Source organism: Sphaeramia orbicularis, chromosome 8 (assembly GCF_902148855.1).
Source record: "Sphaeramia orbicularis chromosome 8, fSphaOr1.1, whole genome shotgun sequence".
NCBI lineage: Eukaryota > Metazoa > Chordata > Actinopteri > Kurtiformes > Apogonidae > Sphaeramia > Sphaeramia orbicularis.
Window position 1 is genome coordinate 52,412,515 of NC_043964.1, and position 23,332 is coordinate 52,435,846.

Consider the following 23,332-nt stretch of genomic DNA (forward strand, 5'->3'; position numbering starts at 1 on the left):
TCAACAAAAGTTAGTGAAATTATTTGGATCCGGATCTGATTCTGGATTCGGTGCCACTTTGAAAAATGTCCCCATTATAAGAGATAGGAAGTGGATTGATCCAATAAATCAGTAAGTATCAATGATATCAAGTTGGAATTTGAATTTTTTACAGATCTGATTGGAATATGACCAAAACATGGGCTATTTCTGTAATATAATAAATACAAAGAACTGGGTGATAATAAATGGCATCTGGATACATTTCCCAAAGCTTTTAATTTGGCCTGTAAGCTACAGGGCCATTGGTCCTATTTTGCTGTTTTGATATGATAACCTTTGAATTTACTCTGAGCTTTTATGAACATCTTCATGATCAGTGAATTAAACATAGAAAAACAGATGATTTTCACTGGACAAAATGCAAATTCAGAGGATAATATTTTAATAAATGGTGATAACTCACTTAAGTATGATGACGTATTAGGGCCACATAGGAAAAAATACTCACTACGAGAATAAAGTTGTGATATTTTGAGAATAAAGTCATAATATAATGAGAATAAAGTCATCAAATAATGTTGAACTTGGAACATTTAGTGAAGTCATACTTTCATTTGGGGTTTACGCACAAAGGCCAAATACTGAGCCTATTAGCCCCGCCCACCATCAACACATTAGCATTAGCCTAAGGACTCTGAAGCCAGTTCGCACACGTTTGCGTTTGTTTCGTCGTAAGAATCAAGCTGATTTGGAGCAAATTGCTTCTTTTGTGGAGGAGAAACTGACAAAGTGGTCGGCTGTAGGGTTATCAGTGGTTCCGCCAGAACTCTAGGGTTTGTTGTTTCTACAGAAACTAAGGATTCTACTGTGAGTTTTGGAGTCCAACAGAAGGGAAAGGTGCCGCTTCGCTTGTTGCCTTCGCTGTAAAACTAGAAACTCTGAATTTTTCAAATATTACGACTTTAAATTCATAAAAGTACAACTTTATTCTCTTTAAATAATGAGTTGGGTTTTTTTAAACTACAGCTTTATTCTCATCACATTATGACTTTATTCTCAAAATATTACGAGTTAATTCTCGTTAAATAATGAGTATTTAAAACTACAACTTTATTCTCATTAAATAATGACTATGTTCTTGAAATATTACAACTTTATTCTTGTAGTGACAAGCGTTTTTATTTTCTTATGTGGCCCTAATACACCATTGTACTTAACCCCTTTAGCCCTGTTGGCCCGCGAACATCCATATGAACCTTATTATTGTGAAATAATTCTTCATTTACTTTGGGTAAGTCTTTTTAGGTGTTTTTCCCCTGAAAATATGGTCAGGGTTAAACAGGTTAAGAAAGCTTAAGTAGAGAAAAATTCATTTGGGAACTGCCACAAAAGTCCCACTGGGTCTTTATGGGTTAAAATATGTTTGGTCAAAAACTTTATTTTTTGCAGTCATCATCCTTACTGTGTTAAAGTGCTTACAAACACCTACTGAAATACGTAACACACACTGATATAAGTCCTATATGTACAAAATTGGAGCCCATTGAACACCAAACATGGAACCGTGTCACCACTTGTCCTGACCCTAACACCTCAGCTCCCTCAGATAATGTTTTGAATGCGTCTCCTCGTCTGGTTTGTTGTAGGAGTTTGGTCTGTCGCTGCTGCATGACGGTGCAACAGGGATGAACCTGCGCTCCCTGCTCTGCGCTCTGCTGCTGCTCTGCTACTACACCTTTCTCACCTTCATACTCGGTAAAACTGCACCACATCCACACATTATTATGCATCACTTCAGATCTACACCATAGCACACCGTTAGCCTCATGGCATAATTACTGAAGTCATCCACAAATGGACAAAAGTATGTGGACACATTGAATTCAGGTGTTTCTTTTCTAACAGGGGTCTGGGATACAAAACAATAATGACTAATGTCAGAATATAGTTTTATATTATTGGATAAATATCGTTGCATTGGTTCATTTGGTTTAAATTGTTGTCTTTGACTTAATTTCTCTCAACATTGATTTGATTTTTTTTTTTTTTTTTTATCCATGACTGTGACTGTACCTCCACCAGGAGGTATTGTGATCACTTTGCTTTGTGTGTTTGTTTGTTTGTTTGTTTGTTTGTTTGTTAGCAGCTTTACAGGAAAACTATTCCAATTACTACCAAAAACTATTTCCAAATTTTCCCCACAGATAGGCCTAGGCCCTGGAACCAACCCATTAAATTATAAAGTTCAAGGTCACAAAATCTCCAATTTTCCTATCTCTCATCATTAAGCAGTTTTCGAAAATTCATTAAAAAATGAATAAACGACTCCGATTAGCCTCCAATTTGATCCACCCGTAGCTTAGAACAATATCTTGTATCTGGCACAAAATTGTCCACATCCACTGTGGAATGTGGACTCTGTGGACATTTACATTTAACATTGAAAATCCCGTTTATGACACATTTTTCATTATAACTCAACAAATATTGATTGGAATTTAATCTAATTTGACAGACACATGACTGGTACGAAGCTTCAGCTTTTTCTGCTGTATGGAACAACCTGGAAACTGTTGAATTTAAAAAGAAATTGTCGATCCACACATGCACACCGTTCAGCGTGCTTGGCGGAGGTTTGCGTTCTCTGAACACTTGTTACATTTTGTTTTCATCAGGGTTTGTCTGTTGGTCTGTTTGTCTGTTAGCAAGATAACTCAAAAAGTTATGGATGGATTTGGATGAAATTTTCAGGAAATGTTGATACCGGCAAAAGGAACAAATGATAAAATTTTGGTGGTTGTGGTGGTGGTGCTTTTCTAGTTTTAAATGTTCTACCTCTAAATTTTTATAATATTTTTCCTGCTCTGACTGTAAATAATAATAGCCTTCCACATCTAACCATCTACTTTATCACATCTGACAGGAATAAAAATCTACCATTAACCTTTAAGGAAATATTAATGTTTAACTGATGTAATATCAGACAGGACTCCTCCTTACCTGTTTTTAAATCTCTTCTTAAACCCCACCTGTTCTCCTTGGCCTTTTAATACTCATGCAATGTTGACATTTTGTTTCTGTTTTTATATTTTAACTTGTTTTATTTATTTATTTTTAATTTGATTTTAATGTTTTTTAATGCTTTTATTAATTTGTATTGCGCTTTTAGTCTTCTGTACAGCACTTTGGTCCACTGTGGTTGTTTTAAAATGCTTTATAAATAAAGTTGAATTGGATTGGATTTCTAAACTATATGGACATAAATACTGGGACACATCATGTCTACAGCTGTAAGATGTCCTGTTCATGAGGATCTGACATAGAAACATCAATATTAATAATAAGTATGATATGTATCCCAATATAAAACTATATTCTTCCTCAGTGAGATTTGATGAAAGTAGATGGTTAGTTGTGGTAGAAAATTATTATTTACAGTCAGAGCAGGAAAAATATTTTAGAAATCTGGAGGAAGAACATTTAAAATCAGAGCCATGGATAAAAAAAAAAAAATAAAAAAAAAAAATCAATGTTGAGAGGAATGAAGTCAACACCATCTCTGAGGCATTTTAGAAACAAAGATAACAATTTAAACCAAACTAATCAATACACTGATATTTATTCTATAATATGAAACTATATTCTGACATTATTATTACATTATTATTTTGTATCCCAGACCCCTGTTAGAAAAGAAACACCTGAATTCAACGTGTCCACATACTTTTGTCCATATAGTAGATGAGTTAGACAGTTATGCTATGAGTCTAATGGTATTACTTGTATTCCTACCTGTCAGGGACTGGTGAAGGGGATGTGGCTGAAGCTGAGAGGCTGCTGAAACCTTTCCGGCTCCGGTACCCACGGGTGAGTGTTAAAAAGGATCATCTTTTTACACAAGAAAAGTTTCCTATGGAGTAAATGGAGTGTGTGTGTTTGGTAGAAGGTCCTCTACAAAGTAAGACGTTTGTTTCAGTCAGTCTGCACCATCCAGAGCTGAAACATGAAGTCTGAAACAACCAGTGCAGTCACATCCAGTAGCTCTGCTGCTGTTGGGTTGGAGTTCCCATCAAAGTTATAATAGTTTTAGAGTTTTCATTCTAGTTTAGTTTTAGTTAGTTTTGACTTTTTTTTCTCTAATTCAGTCAGTTTTAATTCATTTTTAAAGCAGGTTTGCTAGTTTTTATTAGTTTTTGTGTTTTTTCTAAATACTTAGTTTTAGTTTAGTTTTAGTTTCTTCATTTCTTTTATCTTCTTCGTCATCGTATTCAAATAAATCCCAGACAGGACTCTGCTGCTTTCTCCCTACTTTAGTCTCCATGTTTCCAGGTAGAGTGGGGACCAGAAGATGACTGGAAACCACAAGTGACGAGAAGTGACAGACCGTGAAGTGTCGTATGGTGACGCTAGCTGAAATTGCTAGGGCGAAATAAATCGATTTCTTATCAATCCGACATTGACAAAGACGAAAACGAAGGGAATTTTTTTCCATAATTTTTATGCATTTTAATTAGTTTTATAAGCACACAATACAGTTTCAGTTATTGTTTTTTTCTTTTAATTATAGTTTTTATTTATTTCAGTTAACGAAACTGTTTTTTCAATTCTAGTTTTCGTCATTTCGTTAGTTTTCGTTAACGATAACCTTGGTTCCCATCACTGATATGAGAACTAAACATGAAAGATTACAGTTTGACCTGTTTCACCGCTGATCAATAAGCATAGGTGGATATCCTGGGGGTGGGACAGGGAGGGACACACCCCACAATAATAAGCCCCACCCCCCCACCCCCGCCTGAAAAAAAAGACAATAATTTTTGAACAATTACCATACCATACCAACTTTATTTATAATGCACTTTAACAACCAAAGTGCCGTACATGAAACATAAAACAAGGGATGAAATAAGTAAATAAATAAGTAAAAACAGTGATTACACAGGGTGAAAAGTGGGCTAAGAACAACAAATTACAACCATCATAAAAACAAAGAAAAATTAAAATCTGATAAAAACAGCATAAAAAGTATTTAAAAAAAAAGAATCATGTCACTCATTGATTAAAAGCCAATAAGAAAAAGTGCATTTTTAGACATAATTTAAAGACAGGCAGAGACTGAGCCTGTCTAACATCTAAGGGCAACTGGTTCCACTCAGTTTATCAAGATCCACTGAAGGCCCGATACAAGTGGTTTTGTATATAATAATGTGAAACAATGTTTTTTAGAGTGAATTAAAAATAAGAAAATATATGATTTACACTGAAAAAACGTAAAATGCAGAGGATACTATTATTATAAATGGGGATAAATCACTTAAGAGAGGTTAAAAATTGAGAAAAACTCCATTTGGGAACTGCCATAAAAGTAGCACTGGGTCTTTAAGGGTTAATGTGCTTATACATTACAGTAATTAGACATAATTATCCAACAACTGTATCATTTTAATGAGCCAACCATAGCAGTAGGTTGATGAGTTTTTATGGATTGCTCTTCCGCTGTTCCACAATCTTTTCCAAATATACAGTATATACGTCTGGCCGCAGAAATTCAGGAAGACAACAGATAAATGTCAAACATGTGTCATAAACAGCAGGTGACATCACTATGACATCACCCTCTTTTCACATGCAAACTGTAGTCGCAGTAAAAAAAAAAAAAATAATAAAAACACCAGTGCAGTTGGACTTGTAGTTATCCTCATCACATAACTGCCTAACATACACAAAGGGACAAAAGTATGTGGACACGTTAAATCCAGGTGTTTCTTTCCTAACAGGGGTCTGGGATACAAAACAATAATGACTAATGTCAGAATACAGTTGTATATTGAGGTAAATATCATTGCATTGGTTAGTTTGGTTTAAATTATTATCTTTGTTTCCAAAATGGCTCAGAGATAGTTTGGGCTTCATTTCTCTCAACATTGATTTTGTTGTTGTTTATCCATGACTTTGATTTTAAATGTTCTACCTCTAAATTTCTAAAATATTTTTCCTGCTCTGACTGTAAATAATAACTTTCTACCACATCTAACCATCTACTTTCATCACATCTGACTGAGGAAGAAAAACCTCCCATTAAACTTTAAGGAAATATTGATTATGGTTCAAAACACATTAATGTCCCGTCAGAGAGCAAACTTTAATTGATTGCCATTCCAACATTTATTTCAATATAAAATAGCTCTTTGTTTTGGATAATCCCTTATGGTCCAACTAAAGCAACAATTTACTTAAAAATGAAAATGTGGGTCATTTAGCCACACTAATCTGTCAGATTGTCTCTAAAATGTCCTGTCAGAGAGATTTGGAATACCGTGTTTTGACCCTTATTAATGTCGATGTTTCTATGTCAGATCCTCATGAACAGGACATTTTACAGCTGTAGACATGATGTGTCCCAATATTTATGACCATATAGTTTATAAGCATCAATATTTCCTTAAAGTTTAATGGTAGAAACTATATGGACATAAATATTGGGACACATCATGTCTACAGCTGTAAGATGTCCTGTTCATGAGGACTGGACATAGAAACATCAATATTAATAATAAGTATGATATTTATCCCAATATAAAACTATATTCTTCCTCAGTCAGATGTGAAGAAAGTAGATGGTTAGATGTGGAAGAAAATTATTATTTACAGTCAGAGCAGGAAAATATTATAGAAATTTACACCTGCATGTATATAGTGTATATTTACTTCCATTTCCTGTAGATTTGTATGTATGCAAATTTTGTTTTTTTTCCTGCTTTATTAGTGTATTCTATTTATATTATCTATTGTTTTTATCTCTTCACACTTACTTTCTTAGTTTTGTGTTTCTGTATGCAACTGAGCTATTGTGACCAAGTCATTTAATGGGTTTTTCTTCTTAAGTGAGATGCGATAAAAGTTGATGTTTAGTTGTGGTAGAAAATTATTATTTACAGTCAGAGCAGGAAAAAATATTTGAGAAATTTAGAGGAAGAACATTTAAAATCATGGATAAAAAATAAATAAATAAACCAAACTAACCAATGCAATGATATTTATCCCATGATATAAAACTGTATTCTGACATTAGTCATTATTGTTTTGTATCTCAGACCCCTGTTAGAAAAAAAACACCTGAATTCAACATGTCCACATACTTTTGTCTATTTGTGGATGAGTTAGACAATTATGATATGAGGATAAGGAGTTGGAGATTCCAGCTGCTGGTGATGTTACTTTGTTTTTGTACATTTTGTGCTTTATTTTGTTCACGGTACTGTTATTTTGTTCACTTTTTTAATTCAGTTTTGTTCATTTCATTGAGCACTTTGGCGGTTTTATTAAATTTTCATAATGATATCAGGGTTATCTAAGTTTGGTCGTTCAGTTTGAGCAGAGTTTCAGACATTTTCTCCAAAGATTTGACCGTATTTCTTCTTATTTTGCGCCGTCATCAGACACATGACCAAGCCCATAGAAACATTGTGGTGAATTAGTTATTTGTTGTTTTCTAACCTGTCTGGGATAAAGAGTTTTAGGATTTTATTTAGTTTTTTCTTAAAATATGAATTTCCAAATTACACTATGTATCTCTCAAGACAGAAATGATACATATTTTTGGTACAATTTAGGTTTTTCTCCCTTTTTAACAGTTCATGTGTTAACTTAAACTGAGAAATGCCACGTTTTTTCCTTTAAACTGATATAAGTCACTGATGGAGCTCTGTGTTTTAATACAATGGTTTATTATTCCAACTTGGAGATTATTTTTAATGATAACCCATAAATACTCAGTGCTTCTTTAATGTCAGTTCCCAAATGAATTTTTCTCTCTATTTAACCATTCTTAAGTGATTTATCGCCATTTATTATAATATTATTCTTTATATTTTGGATTTTTTCTGTGAAAATGAGGTATTTTCATATATAATAATTTATTGATCATGTTCATTACAGCTCAGATTAAAGTTATTATGTAGGAAACAGAGAAAAATGAAGAAAAAGTGACTTTTTCAGCAAAGACATCAATAATTTAAATAAATTAATAAATTTCTTTAAACTGATATAAGTCACTGATGGAGCTCTGTGTTTTAATACAATGGTTTATTATTCCAACTTGGAGATTATTTTTGACATTAACCCTTAAAGACCAATTGCTAAACTATATGGACATAAATATTGGGACACACCATGTCTACAGCTATAAGATGTCCTGTTCATGAGGATTGGAAATAGAAACATCAATATTAATAATCAATATGATATTTATCCCAATATAAAATTATATTCTGATATTAGTCATTATTGTTTTGTATCCCAGACCCCTGTTAGAAAAAAAACACCTGAATTTAACGTGTCCACATACTTTTGTCCATTTGTGGATGAGTTAGACACTTATGATATGAGGATAAGGAGTTGGAGATTCCAGCTGCTGGTGATGTTCCTGTTATATGTTTAGTTTTGTTTTTAATAAATCAGATGTAATGAGTCTGGATATATCGCACAGCTGTTCTTTATAGCGTTTTTACACAAATATCTCATGTCATTTTATGATTTGTTTGATGATAATATTGAAACAAGAGATGAGGAGGGATGAGGAAGGGGAGATGAGCTTTGTGCATCCCAGGTCTTTAGGTGATTATAACCGAGGATGAGAGCCATGACACCAATTTACTCTGCAAATATTGGACTTGTATCATGGGGTGAAGAAAACGGTCCTATAATCCAGTCTTCAGGGCAGAATTACCCATGATTCATAGTGACATCAGGGTTATTTCAGTTTGGTCGTTCAGTTTGAGCAGAGTTTCAGACATTTTCTCCAAAGATTTGACCGTATTTCTTCTTATTTTGCGTCGTCATCAGACACATGACCGAGCCCATAGAAACATTGGGGTGAATTAGTTATTTGTTGTTTTCTAACCTGTCTGGGATAAAGAGTTTTAGGATTGTTTTTTTCCCTCAAAACATGACTTAACACTATGTATCTGTCAAGACAGAAATGATTTTTTTTTTGGTACAATTTAAGTTTTTCTCCCTTTTTAATAGTTCATGTGTTAACTTAAACTGAGAAATGCCGCATGTTTTTCCTTTAAACTGATATAAGTCACTGATGGAGCTCTGTTTTTTAATACAATGGTTTATTATTCCAACTTGGAGATTATTTTTGACATTAACCCTTAAAGACCAGTTGCTACTTTTATGGCAGTTCCCAAATGAATTTTTCTCTCTATGTAACATTTCTTAAGTGATTTATCACCATTTATTTGTAATATTATTCTTCATATTTTGGATTTTTTTTTTTTTTTTTTTTTTTTGTGAAAATCAGGTATTTTCCCATATATTAATTTACTGATCATGTTCATGTCCATTACAGCTCAGATTAAAGTTATTATATCAGAAACAGAGAAAAATGAAGAAAAAGTGACTTTTTCAGCAAAGACATCAATAACTGAACCTAAAACCAAGTATCTCCAACCTTATTTTGTTCATTTTTATTCACTTTGTTTTGTTTTTAATAATAATAATACTAATAATGGATTGGATTTATATAGTGCTTTTCTAGACACCCAAAGCGCTTTACATTATTGACCCATTATTCATTCGCTCTCACATTCTCCCTCTGGTGGTGGTAAATTACATCTGTAGCCACATCTGCCCTGGGGCAGACTGACAGACTGTTCATTTTGCGTTTTATTGTGCTCATGTTACTGTTATTTTTTTCACTTTTTTTTCTTTATTATTAATTTTTGTTCATTTTATTGATCACTTTGACTGTTTTACTTAATTTTGTTGCATATTTTATACTTTTTTTTTTTTTTTTACTAAATATCGGTACCTTTTCTTCTTATATTATTCATGTTTTGTTTTTTTTTTTGTTGATTTATTTCTTTTTTTTATTTTATTGAGCTCTTTGGCAGTTTTAGTTAATTTTGTTGCATATTTTATACTTTTTTTTTCAACTTAATATTAGTACATTTTTTTGCTTACATTTTTCATGTTATGTATTATTTTGTTGATGTTTATATTCATTTTTGTTCATTTTATTTATCATTTAATATAAACCCAGTGTGTCCATCCACTGTCATTTCTCCACTCCATGGGTTTTACTGGTGAATCAGTGATTGTCAGCATTTGTTTTTGTTCATTTTCTTTTTTTTTCTTCACCACTGTTGCACTGACTGGAGTTACACAATGACAATAAAGTCTATTCTATTCTATTCTATTCTATTCTATTCTATTCTATTCTATTCTATTCTATTTCTTGCCACTTTCTTATTTAAACTTATCACTCTTCTTCTAGTTTCTCCTTCATCATCACATGTTCCAGTGGTTCTTTCCATTCATTCCTATCTTTTTCCCTCTTTTTCCCTCTCCTCTTTCCACTCAGACTCGTTTTTATTCCCTTCACCTCCACCTCTCATGGGCTCTGTTACATTCAGGACCCACCTTTCATTTTCCGTGCGCTCACACACCTTGATGCTATCTTTCCACCTCAATCACATTCTTGTAAATTCACCATCCCTCTTTCCACTCCACCTTTTACCCACACGGCTGCCCATCCCACTGAGCAAACTCAACACCCTGACACAATGTGTACAATGCAACATGGAAACGTCCTATAAAACATCAACAAGTTTAGAGCTTAGCCTTCACTGTTCTTCTGTTATATCAGCTTCGACCTTTTAGAAACTGAAAAAAATGCTCATTTTCTAATCTGTATTTTTTTTTCTCTCTCTCTTTCATCAGGGAGCAATATTCCTCTTTTTTGCAGGCAGAACTGAGGAAATTAGAGGAAACATCGATGAGGTGTGTGCTGCTTTGAAGGTTTAAACATCAGTCTCTTCTTTTTCTGTAACATTTATTTCCTCATGCGTTAACTACATACAGTCGCGGAAAAAAAATATTCGACCACCCCTTGTTTTCTTCAATTTCTTGTTCATTTTAATGCCTGGTCCAACTAAGGGTACATTTGTTTGGACAAATATAATGATAACAACAAAAATAACTCATAGTAGTTGAATTTCAGAGCTGATATCTATCCATTTAACATGTTTTCTTGATAAAAACCAAAACCACTTCAGTTCTTACATCAATTACATCTGACAAAAACAGTGCTTTTAGACATTCCATGTTTTCTTTTCTGTCTGTTTTAGTCACATGACACACACAGGAATTTGGACTTGATTGCATAACCATTGTTTTTGATGACTTTTGATGGTCTAATAATTTTCTCCTCAACTGTATGTTATTGTGATTCATGTCAATAAGTATCAAGGCAAATGTCAAAGCAGTATTTCAAGTTTAAAGGCTCATTTTTGGTCTTGAGTGAAAGTTGAAGAATCCACTGGGTTTTAATGTATTTGGTGAAGACAAAGTGAAACATAATTGACATAAAATACACAACAGGATGAATATGATGTAAGAGACAAAACAAGACGAAAATAACATATAAATGACAAAAGACTCAAGACAAAAACACTGTACAGTTAGGGAAAAAATTATTAGACCACCCTTGTTTTCTTCAATTTCTTGTTCATTTTAATGTCTGGTCCAACTAAAGGTCCATTTGTTTGGACAAATATAATGATAACAACAAAAATAGCTCATAGTAGTTTAATTTCAGAGCTGATATCTATCCATTTAACATGTTTTCTTGATAAAAACCAAAATCACTTCAGTTCTTGCATCAATATCTGTGTCATTGTACTGACAAAAACAGTGCTTTTAGGCATTCTATGTTTTCTTTTCTGTCTGTTTTAGTCACATGACACACACAGGAGGTAGTACTGGATTGCATAACCACTGTTTCTGATGACTTTTGATGGTCTAATCATTTTTTCCGTGACTGTAGAACCAGCGCCCAGTGTCGATACTGAATACCCATCATGCATTGTCACTGTTAACATGGCCTTGTTGTTGCTAGGCGGTGGCTCTTTTTGAAGACGGCTGTAAGGCCCAGCAGGCCTGGAAGCAGTTCCATCACATGTGCTACTGGGAGCTGATGTGGTGTTTCACCTATAAGCAGGCGTGGAAAATGGCCTACTTCTACGCAGACCTGCTGAGTCAGGAAAGCCGCTGGTCTAAGGTACAGAACAGCACAGAGTTAACTCACACTTTAAACTGGTCAGCTGAAGCCTTTGTACAGTTAAATGTCACTGGGTTCTTCTATGAAACTGGTCCTAAAAACACAACAGAGGGGCTGAAAATTCAAATCAGATGTAGACTAATGTTATGAAGCAAGTTTGGAAGCACTTTGGGTCTATTTTAAAAATAAATACTTACTGAGATAAAAGAGAAACTATTTTTCAGATAAAATGCTTTTTTAATAATAATAATAATAATAATAATAATAATAATAATAATAATAATAATAATAATAATGGATTGGATTTATGTGGCGCTTTTCTAGACACCCAAAGCGCTTTACATTATTAACCCATTATTCATTCGTTCTCACATTCACACTCTGGTGGTCGTAAACTACATTTTATTTTATATTATTTTACATTATTTTTTATACAAAAATCCTCATGTAACACAGTCAAAAGGACATGAAAATTATGCTACTATTTTTTCAAATATCTCTTTATTCCCTCACAGGTACATTTTGGGAATTGAACTAATTATGCAAGGCAGAGTGTTTCACAAAAATGACTGCTGTTGTAAAATCGTTTGCAATTAAGTTGTGTTTAAATGGGCAGGTTCTGCATGTAACACGAGTGGACACAATGGGTTACATGCGAAACCTGGAATGAGACTGAGATTGATGGAAAAACCCACATGTGTGGATTAGAAAAACCACTAGGATCGACACATTTAACACAGTGTCACGGTGGGGGGGGGGCAGAAGGCTCAGGATGACGTGAGGGGGTTTTTGTTCAAAAAAGTCGAGAAACACTGTGTTTGAGTAAGTTACAGAAATACATTTATACATTATCCAGACTATGGAAAGTCAGGGCATAGAATCCAAGAGTTTGAAACCATTTCACTGTTGATACACAGACAGAAACACACTGTGAATTTATGGGATGAAGCACAGTTTGTTTCGGATGAACCGTCCAAGGTGAGGCTCAGCTCGCTGCTGCTGCCGCACCGGGTTTCTCTCCCTGCATTTGAACAAGACTTGCGGAAATTCCACAATTTTGGATTGAATAATAATTGATATTCTTGGAATCACACAGAAAATAAGTTGATTGTACAGATCAGCAGACAAATATTAGCATTGATTTTATTTCATCATTATTTGTTTGTTTTTTTTCTTTTCTGTTGCAGTGGAATAGTCATCTTTTACTTGAGTAAAGAGGTCAATCTAGTACTTCTACTTTTTTAGTTTGATTTTTTTCTGTCTTTTTCTTGTTTTGTTTTCTTTTATTTAAGGATGTGTGCACCATGTCTTGCCATGTCTGTCTGTTCTTTTGCTGCTCATATCAATCCTCTTTTTGAAATGGCTGTTTGTTTTGCCAGGCCATGTATGTGTACATGAAAGCTGCGTACCTCAGTATGCTGCCTAAAGAAGAGGCCAGGCCTTTTGGGGAGGATGAGGTAGAACTCTTTAGGTAAGAACACTCTCTTTCATTTGGACTTGGCTTCTGTAACACACTGCTTTTCCACGGTTTGTGATATAACTGCTTTTTAGTCAAATCAAAGTCAGTTTTATTGTCAGTTTTTCCACATGTACATCACACAGAAAACTGAAATGACAAAACTCTAAGGCCTCACAGTGCAAAATAAACAGAGTAGAAAAAAATACAAACAATAGAATAGAATAGAACTATAAACACAATAAACACCAGGGGGTTGAGGAGACAGTAAATAGGCAATAAAGGTGCAACAGTGAAGTTAAACAGATGAGATACTGACTTAAAACTGAAATAAGCAATATATGCGTGGTGCAGTAAAGATACAAGTGGCTGGAACGATAATTAACACCAGACATTCCACAGTATAAAAGAAGAACCAAAAGTTTAGATTCATTTCATGTAGGATATCGTTGGATATGGTCTCTTCCTCTACACAGGTACAGTCATCTTACTCTTACCTCCCATAATACCATGAATTAACCTGTTCTGAAAAATGAATAGTTATTAGTTCAAATAAAACCATGTGAAATGTCCAAATAAAGGCTTTTGAAGTGAGTCTCAGCATTCTTTACAAGTCTGTTCGAAAGCTGTAAAAGTAACTTTCTGACACGTTTGTGAAATATTATTTTAATTTAGACAGTTGAAGTCTTAAGTTTAATCACATATTAGTTAGTAGTTAATGTTTAAAGTTAGGATTCCTTTGTTTCACTTGTTAGCGGTAAAGGTCTTTGGATAGTATGAGTCACATCTTGGTCAACACAGACCTTAGGTTTTACCTTAGACACACTTTTAAATACATATTCCCACATACGATTGTAAATCACAGGAGATAAGATGTAAACACACTGTCAGTATAGGGTTAAGTAGAGTTGAGGTGTCACATCTGTTTGACTTTAGAGTCAGATGACACCAGCCTGTTTTTGGTGACCCAACCCACCTAGCCCATAGGATCAGCCCATTCTTTGAAGATCAGTTTACAAGGGTTATGAAAGTGATGTGTGTTGGAATGTCTGGATCCATTTCCTCCTTATACTTTTCTTTTTTTTTTTGTTCAGACAAGGTATAGTTTTTAGATGTTACCTGCTTGACAGTTTCGACTGTGACTCCAGTCTTCCTCAGAAGCGTCATCCAACGTGCTGCTGACGTGTCATTTATCAGTTGGTCGGCTCGACGGACCAATCAGAGCCCGTCGAGCCGACCGCACCTCCTCCGCCTTTAGGTGGTCTCTGGAGGAGGGAATCCCAGGTGCGCGAGAGAGTGTATGCCCCCTCGTCCTGGCTGATGGTGCCGCTCGCCTGCTTCCTGATCTCCATTGCCTTCTTGATCCAACGTTTGAGTTTGTTTGTTTCAGATGTTATGATTGCGCAACAATCTGAACAAAAGAAAAAAAAGAAAAGTATAATTACATAAACAGAAGACAAAATGAGCGTCATTAGCCATTTCCTCCTTGGTGTGGATCCTTAGTACTAAGTAATCCTGTGTTTGTGATCAGATCAAGTTAAATTAAATTTATAAAAATGAGACAGAGACAAATCCGAATTTATTCTTGGAGCTTCCAACAAAAAACATGCTAACATTTGGAACAGCATTTTCAACTTATGTTTGTGTCTAACTCTATACTTTCATGCCTTGTTTCTTCCTGTTCTCGTCTACCTTTAGACAAGTTCCCACCTTCAAGCAGAAGATAGCAGGAAAGTCTCCCCCGACTGAAAAGTTTGCGATCCGTAAAGCCAGACGCTACAAGGCTTCCAGTCCCATCAGGCTCCCGGTACCAGCGCTGGTAAAGCCTCTCACACAGACACACACAAGCACCATTCTGTCAGGATCACACAGACTTCCAAATGTATCTAATGCTTTATTGTAGGAGATGATGTACATGTGGAACGGCTTCAGTATGATCAGCAAACGACCAGAGCTGACTGAAGGAATGATGCAGACACTAGTGGAGGCAGAGCGCACCCTTCTGGAATCTCCCAGTAATACAATGGATGGATGGATGGATGGATGGATGGATGGATGGATTGATGGATTGATTGATTGATTGATTGATTTTATTTATCCCAAACTGTGAAGTTACAGTGCAGCAGAGTACCACAGCAAACACTTGTAAAAAACAGAAAGACAACACAAAAGCAAATACTATACAGAATAAATTACAAGTATAAAAGGTCTGGGCAGGATCTGGAGAATATCTGTAATGTGCTAAAATAAAAGTGTCCGGTGCAAAACCAGCTGTGATATCCAGAATGAACAGGCGCAAACAGACGTATGAGCAGAGACATCAGACAGAGGTGATATGACTGGACATAGATCTGCTGTGGTCCAGGTTGGGCTGATGGGGGTTTTTGTTTCCTCTGCAGTGAATGAGTTCTCTGTAGACGACCGCTGTGTGGTTCACCTGCTGAAGGGTCTGTGTTTGAAGAACCAGGGTCACCTCCAGGCCGCTGAGGACTGCTTTAAACAAGTGTGTGCCAGGTGAGTCTTCTGAACCACCAATTAGGCAATGAGGCAGTTATCTCAAATGCAGACAAATGAGCATACGTGCAGGGTGTATCAGAAAAAAGTAGACTCTCAGAAAAAACCAACCTAAAACCAAAATACAAAGACATTTTGTAAATCTGCTCATATGTGTTTATTGACCATGTAACTGTCCTTTGATTGACACCAGTGTCCTGGGTCAGTTTTCAGGCTTCAGTGAACAACGCTCATTTGAATTGTGCAAAATAAAAGTCTTTTGCACATGGAAGTTTAAGAGTTAATATGAGATCTGTCACCATGGATGATGAGTTCCATTGGTCTTTTACTTGCATACATAAAACAGGAGAAAAATAATGACATGTGAACCCCCTACCATTCATACACAGATTTGACATTAACGACAGGTTTGAGTCTATCATTCCAAACACAAGGGGTTAATGCTAGTAGTGAAGATTCTTTCAGCTTGTTTGGAGCTGACCATTTGTCATCAGAAACATTTCAGTCAGCATACGTAATTCTGAAGTAGAACTCCTGAGGCAGGACAGGGGCAGGATTAGGCGTGCCGTCGCAGATATGTGGAGGAGGGCACAAATTTAGGTAGCAAGGAACAGGGCCCATGTGGAAGACTAAACGAGCTGGAATCCTTTGACGAACGGACATGTGTGCCTTCAATTAAAATCCTCAATCTAGACTCGCTGAGCAGATTTTGTTATTAATTTTCAGTTTTTCACCGATGTGTGAAATCTTTGTACGGATGTTAGGGGGTTCACATGTCATTATTTTTGTCCTGTTTCATGTATGCAAGTAAAAGACCAATGGAACTCGTCATCCATGGAGACAGAGCTCATATTAACTCTTAAACTTCCATGTGCAAAAGATTTTATTTTGTACAATTCAAATGAGCGTTGTTCACTGAAGCCTGAAAACTGACCCAGGACACTGGTGTCAATCAAAAGACAATTCCATGATCAATAAACACATAGGAGCAGATTTACAAAATGTCTTTGCATTTTGGTCTTATGTTGTTTTTTTCTGAGAGTCTACTTTTTCAGATACACCCTATAGAATAGAATAGAATAGAATAGAATAGAATAGAATAGAATAGGCTTTATTGTCATTACACAGATTGTGCATTGAATTTCCAGCTGGTCTCTGCCAGAGACAGTGAACTATGCGACCACATACAACACAATATAATACAGGCATACACTGAAAAGAAAAAGGTATATATGTGTGTGTGTGTTTTTATATATATATATATATATATAGAGAGAGAGAGAGAGAGAGATATACATATATATATCATATGAGTGTGCAGTGGAGTTATGTGCAAATTAGAGATGTACTGTATGACAAGGTAAGAACATTTTATTCAATATAAAGCAGTAAAAAAAATGTGCAAATATAATCAGTGTAAACATACTGCTTTTTATGCAGTGCGTGGGTGTGTGTGTGTGTGTGTGTGTGTGTGTGTGTGTGTGTGTGTGTGTGCATGTGTATGGGGGGGGGGTGTCAAACACCAGATCACAACCTTCAAACTTTTCACATTATAACCAATAAAAGTCTGAAATGTACATTTTTTTGAGTCTTTGCTGCATGAGCTGCTGCTTTTCTTTATTCGTCTTAAGCCAGTATCTAAGGATAGCTTTTAACTGGGTGTGTTGGCAGTGCAATGTTTGCTCAGCAGTTAGGAAATCCTCTAAACTCATCGTCACACAGTGAATATTTGCACAAGAGTGAAGACCGACAGCTTTGTCAAACATGTCCCATATAGTGCAGTTGCATGAGGATTGACTTTGTTTATGGGGAAAATGTAGCAGCATGTGAGAGTAAGAGTTTATTCCCCACTTTCTGTTGTTTCTCAGTGAAAAGAAGATCAAGTTTGACCACTATCTGGTGCCCAACAGTCTGGTGGAGCTCAGTCTGCTCTACATAGAACAAGGAAGGAGGGACGAGGCTATTAAAATACTTCACAGGGCCAAGTAAGTCACTCCTTCAGAACAGCATCAGTGTTCAGTCACAGAACAGTAGGACACACAAACATCATCATTTCATATGTCATATCATATCATAAAATATATCATAATGTCATATTATAACATATCATAACATATTATCGTGTCAAAACATATATCATCATATCATATATCATATACATCTATATGTAGATAATATTAGCTGAACATGTTTATTCCCGTGTTCATAAAATGTGTTGAAACTTTGTTCTCAAAGGTGTGTGTGTCAGCGTTTAGAGACAGAAATTGTCTTTATCAACAATTAAGGAGTATTGTCCACAACAATAGAAGTCCTTTCAAAGTGCAAAATTATTATAATAAAAAGTGCTTTCCCCAAGATCATTTCTAAGACTAAACTTGTTACCAGTTACCTACTAGCCTAGCTTAGCTTAAAGGTAGAAAACAGTGGATGGAGCTTGTTTTCCTAAAAATAAACAAACAAACCAACAAACAAAAAAAAAAATAGAAACCTATTTATATTAGTAAGTTTTTAATATCAGGAATGAAAATTTTAATAACTACAGCAGGAATGACTGTTCCCTGTATTTGGTGAACCTCACAGGTGCAGGTATTGACCTATTTTCACTCTGTGTGCTAAGCTAAGCTAACATCCATTTGCCTTAGCATCACATTTACCTCAAATTCTTTCCATTTGATGTGGAGATCTTCCATATTTTACAGATATTTACATTTACTTGTGTGCAGTGACAAGAAATGTTTAAATGTTATTTCAAATGTTAGTAAATCTAAACCATTTTTATTACAATTTATCTTTAATTTTCTCAAGTTCCACTCTGAAGGCTAAGCTAACTTTCAATTGACAGTAACTTCGACATAGAAGTGTACCTTTAACCCCATTGGACTACTAGAAAATAATAGTGTTAGTGTCTTTAAAAGTAAAAAAAAAAAAAAAAAAAAAGAAAGAAAAAGAAACAGTTGAATTTATTGGAAATTTCAAGAATACTGCGGAGTATGAAATGTAGTACCATGCATCAGGGTTGTACAAAATTCAGAATTTAATTCAATTCAATGAATGAATTGGAATTGGAATTACAGGAAGTGGAATTGGAATCATTGCTATTCAGAGAAATTCATTCTTATCGCATATCAGTGAGAGAATGTGATACTTTTACATTTTTTTCCAAATAAGTACAGACTCTAACATTAAGCATATGCTCCCTTTAAGTTGAATAATTAGCAATATCTGCATTTCAAAGTAATCAAATGAAACAATGTTTTGGTAAATGCAATTATCATTTATTAAAGTACTTTACAGGGTAACGCTGTTGCATCTAAAGGTCAACAGTTCCTCAAATATTTAGTCACTGAAGCGGCATCGTTCTGGTCTGAATATCTGTCCTGCAACATCAAATATCCTCTCAACAGGTGCAGAGGAAGCAGGTATGGCCACATATTTATAGAGTATGTTTTTAATATTAATTGTGGTTTTAAAAAATAAATAAACAAATAAATAAATAAAACAATAGGCCTGTTGGCTATAATAACGTGTTTGTGTACATAAAGTCCATACAATAATATGTGTATGAAATTAATGTTATAATCATATGTAATATATACTATAAAGCTTCATTGTTAGATACACCTTAATTATGTATCATGACTTTCTTTGAATTTCATGGAATTCCAATTCTACTTCCTGCAGTTTGAATTTGAATTGCAATTCCGCCATCCTGTTTGCAATCTTGATTCAAACTCAAGAATTGAATTGGACTTTAGGGGTCATTCTCAGTTCAGTTCTGAATTTTGTCCAACCCTGATATGCATGGTAGAGGGAACAGGTCTCAGACATTTACTGAGAAAAAAATGGATCTTTGAGTGTTTTCTGTAGAGAATAAGGCATTAAAATAAAGGGAATCCCCCAAACCCACCTTTGTTTTGAAACTGTGCATGACTATTGATACTCAAATTACTATTTCTAATTTTTCTTAAATATGATTTTTGATCACAGTGTTTGTCATTTCCTGATTAATAGCTTAATTAAGAGCTTAATCGTATTAAAGGATTAACTCTTATTTATTTGCTTGTTTGTTTGTCAACTGCATATTTCATAGATTTTTTTCCCAGTTCAAACAACAGAAGGTGATGGTGAATGGAAATGTTTGTTTGCCTGGTAAATTGTATTTGTTTCTCTTCATAAGAATATGAACATGTCAATGTTTAAGTGAAACTGGAAATAGAAATTCAGCTTTTTTAGACAGTCTGTGTAACTTTCACATACTTTTTGATCGGACTGTACTCCAATAAAACTGGGTCAGGTGTTTTCCTTCCTTGTTAGTGTATGGTCTTATAGGAACACTAGAGGCTGCTGTTTACCTTCATATCATTAGCCTCATAGTATAACTGTCAAACTCAGACACAAATGGACAAAAGTATGTGGACACGTTGAATTCAGGTGTTTCTTTTCTAACAGGGATCTGGGATACAAAACAATGACTAATGTCAGAATATAGTTTTATATTGGGATAAATATCACATTGATTATTAATATTAAGTAAGTAAGTAAGTAAAGCTTTATTTATATAGCACTTTTTAAAGCAACATGTCACAAAGTGCCTCACATAAAGGGGAGATAAATCAAATCAAATTTTAAGCCAATTTACAGAAACCCAACAGAATCCTCCAGGTGCAAACACTTATGACTGGTGACAGTGGCGAGGAAAAACTTCCCTTTAACAGCAGAAGCCTCGAGCAGACCCAGACTCCTGAAGGATGGCCGTCTGCCTTGGCCAGTTGAGGTTAGAGCAAGAAAGTAAAGGAGGAGAAAAGAGAGAGCGATAGAGATAGAGAGAGACTGGGGGAGAGGGGGGAGGTAGGTGGAGACACATGCACAGATAACCGAACTAGAACATGTATAAAACAGTATAATAAACACTATCGTAACTATATGGATAAGTGAGTGATGATGATAAAGGTAGAGAGAGGCCAGACCACAGCAGCAAGTCTAGAGATGATCTTAGGAAAACCTGTGAAGATCCAGGGAAAAACCGGTGATGATCCTGGGAAAACCTGTGAGGTGATAAAGCACAGAGACTCCAGGGAAGAAGTCAAGTCAGTAACATGTGTTCATGAATACTGATATTACTATGTCCAATCACCATGAACAGGACATCTTACAGCTGTAGACATGATGTGTCCCAATATTTATGTTCATATAGTTTAGAAACATCAATATTTCCTTAAAGTTTAATGGTAGATTTTGTAAGAAATTAGATGGTTAGTTGTGGTAGAAAATTATTATTTACAGTCAGAGCAGGAAAAATATTATAGAAATTTAGAGGAAGAACATTTAAAACCAGAGTCATGGATGAAACAAAAATCAATGATGAGAGAAATTAAGTAAAAACCATCTGTGAGGCATTTTGGAAACAAAAGATACCGATTTAAATCAAACTAACCAATGCAATGATATTTATCCTAATATAAAACTATTTCCTGACATTAGTCATTATTGTTTTGTATCCCAGACCCGTTAGAAACTCCTGTTCCATATAATGGATGACTTAGGTCAGTGTTTTTCAACCGTGTGGGGTCGCCTGAAATTTGTAGTAATTGATAAAAAATGTTTAAAAATTACTAAGAAATATTTTTTAATGATTCAATATAGATTTCATTATAACTAAAACACCACACACTTTTTTCTAGAAAAAATCAAGTTCAAATAAAATGCAGGATATAATATCTGATAGGGCATATCATGATTGACCCGATCATGTGACTTTCAAATGTTCATTGTGGTCAGTTTCAGATGCTGCAGCTCTTTCATAATTCATAGTTTGAGTTCTTGTTTGTTCAGTATTAATTGTCAGCCTTGTAAATCACAACTGGACTGACTGTACATATCCTGACCAAGGAAAATCCGATTCTCCCTTTGTGCAGTAATCTACACCTGGCTTTTCTGCCTCCGTCCATAATAATATACATTATATAGACTAAATATCCTCTAAAATTAACCTGTATTTGAAACATAGTATAGCAAACTATTACATGATTACATTTACAGAAATTAATTTTTGCAAAAAAATTTGAATGTCTGGGGTCGCCATAAATTTGTCATGTTAAAATGGGGTCACGAGCCAAAAAAGGTTGGAACCACTGACTTGGGCTGTTATGCTGTGAGGCTGACGTTATATGTCTGAATGCTCTTCCAAAGTTCTGTATTTAAAGATTAAAAAAATCTTAATATCCAAGGTTCTGTATAGGATCCAGAGGATCTTTTTTGCTAGTTTTGATGTCAGGGTTGTTGTAAAACATCTCTGATACGTTCATATCTAATATTTAACAACATTCACAGCCTCTCTTCTGAACAGATCTTTAACAGTCTTTACATTTTCACCACAGACACAACTACAAAGAATACTCAATGGAGTCTCGCACACAGTTCAGGATACACGCTGCTCTGGCCAAAGTCAAGGCCGACCCAGGAGAAGAGGAGGACACCCACCTGTGAGGTGTTTCTTTGGGGGGAGCAACTTCAAAAACCAGATATTCCCTTCAAAGTTCTGAGCTACACGGGCTGTTTGTGGGTCATGGACAGTCACATACCCTGTTCTGCCACATCTGTGTCCCAGTTTGCACATTTATTTAACATATCAAAAACCTGGTAGATTATTTTCAGGAACTGTTCCATGAAAATAACTGTTTCAATTAACAATTAACAATTAAAACTGAAGGAGGTCGAGTTTCAGCCTCTCTTAGGTTGAGATAGACTTGTGTACATACACTGGAGATTTAATTTTATTTTATGCAATAATTTTATTGTTTACATTCAAAATTAAACAACACTTATCAACATCTGATTGAAGCCACTGTAAAAATCACATGTTGGAAATGTTTTGAATTTATGAAATGTTTAGTAATTCTTTGTACAGGTTCAAAGCTCTACATGAGCATCAACACACTGGGCCTGAAGAGGTTCGTTGTACATAACATACAACACATTTGATACAAAATAGGTTTTTGATACCGTTTATATGGCTTGAAATGGATTTTAATCATCAGTAGCCAGTATTCGATGCATTTCAGTCCTTCTTCAGTCGGAAAACTAAAACGGGCTGTTATGTCCCAGAGGTGGAAGAGGGACAAAAGCACAAAACTGTTTTTACTGCTCTTCCAAACTTCCTCTTCTTGGTGTGTTTGCGTTTCCATATTCAGTGTTGAAAAATATCTGGAGCGTGTACACTTTACAAGAAGTGTAAATGTACAAAGATTATTTTTGCATTTAAATAAATTCAACATGTGACGATGCTTGGATGTTCTTCCTTTAAATCATGCCAG

The 23,332-nt window shown here is 34.9% G+C and overlaps 1 protein-coding gene across 2 annotated transcripts in view; it reads left to right on the plus strand.

Annotated features, from left to right (window-relative positions):
* The window catches only part of LOC115424594 (tetratricopeptide repeat protein 39A), a 57,483-nt gene extending 34,181 nt beyond the window's left edge, over positions 1 to 23,302 (plus strand). For both annotated transcript variants that reach the window (XM_030141950.1, XM_030141951.1), the window contains 10 exons: positions 1,629 to 1,737; positions 3,782 to 3,849; positions 10,711 to 10,770; positions 11,888 to 12,049; positions 13,429 to 13,520; positions 15,204 to 15,324; positions 15,409 to 15,520; positions 15,905 to 16,019; positions 17,888 to 18,004; positions 22,397 to 23,302. In XM_030141950.1, the coding sequence (XP_029997810.1) occupies positions 1,629 to 1,737; positions 3,782 to 3,849; positions 10,711 to 10,770; positions 11,888 to 12,049; positions 13,429 to 13,520; positions 15,204 to 15,324; positions 15,409 to 15,520; positions 15,905 to 16,019; positions 17,888 to 18,004; positions 22,397 to 22,505 (1,065 nt within the window). In that variant the 3' untranslated portion in view covers positions 22,506 to 23,302. The remainder of the gene's footprint in view (positions 1 to 1,628; positions 1,738 to 3,781; positions 3,850 to 10,710; positions 10,771 to 11,887; positions 12,050 to 13,428; positions 13,521 to 15,203; positions 15,325 to 15,408; positions 15,521 to 15,904; positions 16,020 to 17,887; positions 18,005 to 22,396) is intronic.
* The last annotated feature ends 30 nt before the right edge of the window (positions 23,303 to 23,332 follow it).